Below are 6,629 nucleotides of genomic sequence, written 5' to 3'. Positions count from 1 at the left end.
ATGAAAAGCTGTGCTACTCCTGGAAGGTCATGTGAAAAAAGGAACTTGGAAGTGGCAAGTGGTGTTTGTTAAGACAGTTCAGGCTAAATACTGCTTGCTCCTTTACTTCCTCTCACATCGCTCTTCCCTGGGTGCTTATGACTGGTCGAGCTTTGTGCGAGGCGGTGTAGTAAAGCTGTAGTAGGGGCGTCAGCTGCCCTTGTGGACAGCAAAGCTGTGACAGTGTAGTGTTTCTGGACCCTGTCTAGTTAGGGTTATCTGATCGGTTTGGAAGACGGAGGAGAAGCAGAAATGGAGAATGAAGAAGACTTTAAGGAATAGACTCTGCTCCTATATTTTTGAATATTGTTTTTCTGGTATGGAGCAGTGCCCATGTGGTTTACTCATTCATTCAACTAATACTAGATGTCAGGCATAGGATAGACTGAACAAAAAGTTCCTTCCTTCAAGGATCTTCATTCTGGTTGATGGAGACGCTAAACAAGAACAATAAAATATATAGGGTAGTGGGAACTTCTAAGGAGAAAATGTAGGAGAGGGAGCTTCAGAACATCCAGGATTGGGGGAGGAAGATAGTTGAAGTTTTGGACCAAGGATCCAGGGGAGGAGGGCTCATTGAGAAGGAAATCTTGGATCAAAGTTCAGGAAGAAGTGGGGAAGTCAGTGTGTGAAGCAGCGATTTAACAGATTCTCAGTCAAGACAATCCACAAAGCATGGATGATACTACAAAGACCTCTGCTCCCCTGCAGGATAAAGAGTGATTCAAGCAGAAATAGCTAAGTGTGCAAAGTTAAATTGCATGTTCTTCAGTCTCCGCAGGAGACACAATAATAACCGAGGCGCTACATCGATGGAGACAGGAAATGTCGGTTGCTAACAACTTTGTGGATCACCACCTCCAGGAAAGTGGCCACTTGAAAGGCCAATCAATAAGGAGAGTTCAACTCAATATTTTATCTGATACAGTTTACTTTAAGGCAGAGAATCAAAGGGAAAGTGTCCAGATGAAGAACCTACAGGCAAATTCACCTTAAACCTCTAGCTCTGTCATTCTGCTATATTTCATCCAACAAAGACTCACTGTCTATTTTGTGTTGAATACTCTGCTAGGCATTGAGAAAGCGGCAGCGAACAGGGCAGCTGTTGGCCCTGACCTCATACGACTTGCATGGTGGTAGGTAGAGTGGCATTCGCCTCCGAATCGCACAGTTATTTAATGATAAGGGAGCTGACGGGGATCTGATAGAAGGGGACCGATCTCTGAGGATGCAGGCAAGTCCTTTTGGAGAAGAGAGCTGTTGGTTACACCTGAAGGAGGAGAAGGCACTAGCGAGCCGAGGGAGGAGAGGGAGACCTCAGGGCTTGAAAGGCCACAGTGATAGGAGCTGGACATACAAAGGAAGTGTGAGGGGATCCCTGGGTGGCGCAGCGGTTTGGCGCCTGCCTTTGGCCCGGGGCACGATCCTGGAGACTCGGGATCGAATCCCACATCAGGCTTCCGGTGCATGAAGCATGCTTCTCCCTCTGCCTGTGTCTCTGCCTCTCTCTCTCTCTCTCTCTATGTGACTATTATAAATAAAAAATAAAAAAATAAAAATAAAAAATTTTAAAAAAAATATTAAAAAAAAAACAAAGGAAGTGTGAGGAGATGAGGCTGGAGGGGTTAGTGGGCGCCAGATAGTGCTAGGTCTTGAAGGCCAAGATTAGGGCTTGGTTTTAAATTCCAAGGGCAGGGAGAAGCCATTGGAGTATAAGCTGGGGCTGGAGGCAGGCAGGGGGCTCAGATGTTGCCTTGGAGAGAGGCTTTGAATTCGGGTGGCAATGCTGGAGATGAGTGGAGTCGTATCTGAAAGGTGATGGATTGCAGGTAGGAGGATGGAGAGCGTGGGCGCAAGAATGATCTCCGCGGCTTCCACTTTGGGCCACCAGATGCCGGTGCAATTTCCTGAGATGGAGGAGACTGGAGGATGATGTACTGTTTACAGGAGGATGACGAGGCTCAGACGTGTAGAGTCTGGGGTTCCCTATGAGCTGTCCAAATGGAGATGTCAAAAGGGGTGAGGTCTAAAGTGAGTCATTTGAAAAGTGCCCCGGAGCCATGAGAGTGGATAAGCTAGTTCGGCGAGAATGTGCACAGAGAGAAAAGCCCCAGGGCTCTGGGCAGCTTGCTGCAATGGGGGCAGCTTAAGGGCTGGGGTCACCTCGGGAGAGCGTTACACTGACGCTCGGGCGAGCACCTCTGAACCAGATCATCCGGCGAAGAACAGGGATAGCTCACGTTCGGAGCACTCAGTGCGTGTCAAACAGGAGCTCAGCACATGCCATGCAGTGTCTCACGCGGTGCTGAAAACCCTGCGAGCCAGGTGCCGTTATGATCTCCATTCTCCAGGTGAGCAGAGAGAGGCACCCAGAAATCCAGGAGCACGATCAAGGCCTCGCGTGGGTGGCCCAGGTCAGGTGACCACCTAGCGGCAGGTCTAAGGCCCCTAGCCATACACCGCAGCTTCTCCCCGGTTGCTGGCATCTGCAACCACCTTCCCTTATTTCCACCCTATGGCCCCCACAGCCCCCGCCAGGACCATGCGCTCGGCCCTCTTGCCTGCTCCCAGTGGCTGGTTATGGCAGAGCAGCCCCAACGCCTGTGTCATGGGTCCTGTTCTTAGGTTTAGCCTGCCCTGTCCAGCTCTCCAGAGGTGGTTCCAAGGTTTCATGGGATTGTCGGAAGAGCAAAGGGCAGAAGGATGTGTGTGGACCTACCTCCCCGACATCCATCTACGTGTCCATTGCCACATTGTAGTCCACTTACCCAGCCCATCAGTAGATGGTAGACGTGAACTCTGCCCCACCCATCCTTTCCCAGGGAGAATCTGGGGCTAAGTCCCCTCTGAGAAAGGCCCGTTACTCCTCAGCGAGTCCAACACTAGCATAGAGAAGGGAATGCAAGTATTCGGAGTTACAGTGCTGCCAAAAGCAGAGAGCCCCAGTCTAGTTCTGCTCAGGGACCCGGCCTGGTTCCTAGATTCCATCTCTGCATAGGCCTAAGAGTTTATTTCAAAAAGATCTGTGTATTTGAAGTGGCCAGGCCTTTGGCTTAGGTGGCTAAAGCCACCTCAAGCCTGCAGACACACAGGTGCCCTCCACGCTTTCTCCACCTTAGCACTTTTCAGTGTCTACCTCTTGAGGCCTAGGGCCAGTATTGTATCAAAGGATCCCAAGAGCCCCCCCCCAGATCGCTCTGGCTTTAGTCGATTCTGGCTCGGGAACTTCGGGTGACCTCTAAGCCAGTCATATATGCCCCTGCAGGGACCAGCTTTTGGTTTGTGGACACAGTAGACCAGTGAGCCCTAGTGACAGCACATTTCTGTTTTAGGGTCAGCTTCACCTTTCAGCACCGCTTCCCCCAGACTAAGGCTCAGGGAGGGTATGAGCTAACAACTGGGTGCTAGATAGCTGGCCTGTTATATTAATTACCGCATTCCACGTTCAACCCCGTAGAGATGGGTGACAGAGCACCCACTTCCCAGATGAGGAAACAGGCTGAAATAGATAAATAACATGCCTAGACTTCCAAAGCCAGTGAGCAGTGGCTCTGAGATTTAAGGCCGGTCAGACTCCAGAGCTTGTGCTCTACTTTGCGTACTGCCATCAGGTCCACCCACTGAGAGATGTGGACAAGGAAGGAGTACTCTGAGTCCTTAGAGTCTCTTATTCCTCACAGCCCCCAGATCAAGGCCAAAACAGGGTCTCCCTTATCAGCAGCGTGCTGTGTCTTTACACCAGCCGGGGTCCTCATATTTCCTTACACATATTCCATTTAATCTCTTCTGCAGATTAGCTGGGCTACCATTACTATAAGCTGGAAAGATTTGACTGCACTTCCAAAGATCCTATTAAAATGTTGTGTGAGGTCTTCGTAGAATTAGCACCATTAGCACAGAATTAACACTACTGGCATTAGCTTTCCAAGACCTGGTTGATCAAGCCCAGGGTGGGACCTTACCTCTCGTTCATCTGTGTTGCTTCCTGGCATAGGAGCCAAGAGGGGCTGTTGGGCGCTCACTGGCAGAGGCCAAACAGTGGTGGGGAGCCCTGGCCTTGGATACCAGCCAGCCCAGCACATCTTTCCCTCCAGCTCAGCTTGGGTCCTTAGGCATCCCTTACAACAGATTTGCAGGACTGTGTGCCTGTCTGCATTTTGCCTGATGCAACATCCTAGCATTCTTGGGATTCTCAAAACCTGACTGACCCCACCAATGGTTTTGCACTACTGAATGAGATAATCTGGCAAAGCTTTTTTTAGTCAAACATTCTCTAAGCTCTAGTGCCCTACTGAGTCACGGAGCTCCTGAAACTATTTTAAGTCCCCACAAAGTAGACTCCTAGAATGAGGTTAACTTTGAAAATGGTCAAGGTTATCACAAATCTTTCTATTTATTCCCTCTCAGGTTCTCTATCATCACCCCCTTGTAGCTGGCTTTATTCACTCACTGCTTCCCCCAGTGCTCTCCAGAGCTGGCCTCTGCCTACTTTGGGAAGAAGTGCTGAGCAGCTGATCCCGTCGCTGGACCCTCAGGCCCTTCCATCACCGGAGGGCTCTGGTGGAGACTGGGCTCTTGGTTCAGGCCCTAGGAGTCTCTGAGAGCAAAGGACAAAGCCAGCTGGAAGAACTGCCGGGTAGGAAGGTCTCCGTGGAGCCTTTCCAGGTTTTTTTTTTTTTTTTTTTTTTAAGCTGATGAAGGAGCAGATCCTTTTGAGACTGGCTCTGAAAACGCTTCCTAGAACAACTGAGCGAGGCTGGGGAAGAGCTGGAGAGGAGGAAGGGTCATTAAAACTGACCCGGGTCATGGCGAAGTAGGAGGCAGACTGCACTTGAGTGTCACCTGCTCGCCCCGCCCTCAGCCCCCTTTGCAAAGTGCCGCAACCAATGACCAGAGCGTCCTCGGCGCTGGGTCTAACTCAGTGAGGTTTTATTGTGGAAACGCTGTCTCTGGGGATGCGGGACGCGGACCCGGGCCGCCGGGTGCTGCCGGGGCGGCCCTGCGCCCCTCGACCCGCTGCGCCCCCGGCCCTGCCCGCTGAGGACCCCGAGCTCTTGGACCCCCGCGGGACCGACCCTCGGTCGCACTCGGCATCCCCTCGCCCCACCCCCCGGGGCGCAGCCGCCCAGAGGCCTCGTCGGCAAGTCGGGCTGAGTCCTGGCTGGGTCCGGCGGGCGCGGTGCGCGGCTGTCCTCGGCGCGGGAGCGGGCGGCGGCGGCGGCGGCGGGCAGAGCGCGGGGCCGGCGCGTCCTTGCGCGGAGCGGGGCGGGCGGCGGCGGCGGCGGGGAGGGCTCCCGCGTCCGCGGTCGGTGCGCTCCGCCGGGGTCGCGGGCTCCCGGGGCGCCGCGGCGGGGCGGAGGGCGCGGGTCGGGGCGCGCGGCGGGCGTCTCCGCGGGGCGCTGCGCCTGCCCCGGGCTCCGGCGCCGCTACCCCGGCCGCGACCTCCAGGGCGCGCGGGCGTCGCGCAGCGATCGGTCGTGGGGCAGCGCGGCGAAGGCCGAGTGGCGCAGCTGGCAGCCGATGAAGAGCACGACGAGCGCCACGGACAGCAGCAGCAGGAAGAAGAGCAGCAGGTAGGTGGGCAGGTCGGGCTTGGCGGCCGCGCCGTCCCGCACGCCCCGCGCCGTGGCCAGCTCCAGCGGCAGCGCGCCCCCCGCCTTCACCGTGGCCGCCAGCGCCCGCGCGCCGCCCCCCGCCGCCCCGGGGCCGGCCGTGGCGTTGAGCACGTCGCCGTACATGGCCCGCGGGGCCCCGGCCGGGCCGGGCCGGGCCGCCTCACTCGCCGCCGGGCGCCCCCATGGCCCTCCCCGGGCTCTCCCGGGCCTCCGGGGCCGGCGGCTCGCGGGGTCGGAGCCGGGCTGCGGCGAGCCCCGGCGAGCTCCGGGGGCAGCGCGGCCAGACGTGCGGGTCCGGCGCGTGCGGCCGCGGTCCGGGGGGGCGGGGGTCGGGGGTGGGGCCGTCCGGCGCCCCGCGGATCCGGGCGGCGGTCCCGCGGCGGCGAGCCCCGTTCGGACCGGACGGCGCGCGGCGAGCCTGGCGGCGCTCCTCGGGCTGCTGCGCTCCTCGGGCTGCTGCGCTCCCCGGGCTGCTGCGCTCCCGCCTGCAGCGGCGACTGCGCTCCCAGGCTGCGGGCGCGCTCAGGTCCCGGGCGGGGCGCGGGGCGCGGGACGCGCGGGGCGGGGCGCGGGGGGCGGGGCGCGGGCCTGACGGCGCTGCCCCCGGAGGCTGCCGACCAATGGGGCGGCGGGGGACGCGCGGCGACCGCCCCGGCCCGGCCTCACATCACCTAAGGCGGGAGGGACCCGCGGGGAGACGGGGGACGGCGGGAGGTAAGACAGGGTCACAGGAGCACTGACGGACGCAGAGATGCTCACAGTCCATGACCAGAGACGCCGTGCGCAGCAGACTGGCCCCGAGGCACCTGCTTCCATTCTTCCCCCATATACTCCCTCCCGGCGTGACCGGGCCTCCAGGGGCACCTGGCGCAGGGGCAGAGGCCCCCCTGCAAGCCGGGACGGGTTGGCGGGCCCAGGCCCCTGTCTAGCTGGGCCCTGAGGGCGCAGGTGCTGCCCAGCCCCCCTGGCCCGGCC

At 58.1% G+C, this 6,629-nt stretch overlaps 1 protein-coding gene across 1 annotated transcript; it reads right to left on the bottom strand.

Annotated features, from left to right (window-relative positions):
- Positions 1–5,376: 5,376 nt before the first annotated feature.
- SMIM32 (small integral membrane protein 32) lies at positions 5,377–6,102 on the bottom strand. The gene has a single exon (XM_041764327.1). The coding sequence runs from the start codon at positions 5,775–5,777 to the stop codon at positions 5,466–5,468; it is 312 nt and encodes a 103-aa protein (XP_041620261.1). The 5' UTR covers positions 5,778–6,102; the 3' UTR covers positions 5,377–5,465.
- Positions 6,103–6,629: the final 527 nt, after the last annotated feature.

Source organism: Vulpes lagopus, chromosome 7, assembly GCF_018345385.1.
Source record: "Vulpes lagopus strain Blue_001 chromosome 7, ASM1834538v1, whole genome shotgun sequence".
Classification (NCBI taxonomy): Eukaryota; Metazoa; Chordata; class Mammalia; order Carnivora; family Canidae; genus Vulpes; species Vulpes lagopus.
This window is presented reverse-complemented; position numbering and strand designations above follow the sequence as displayed.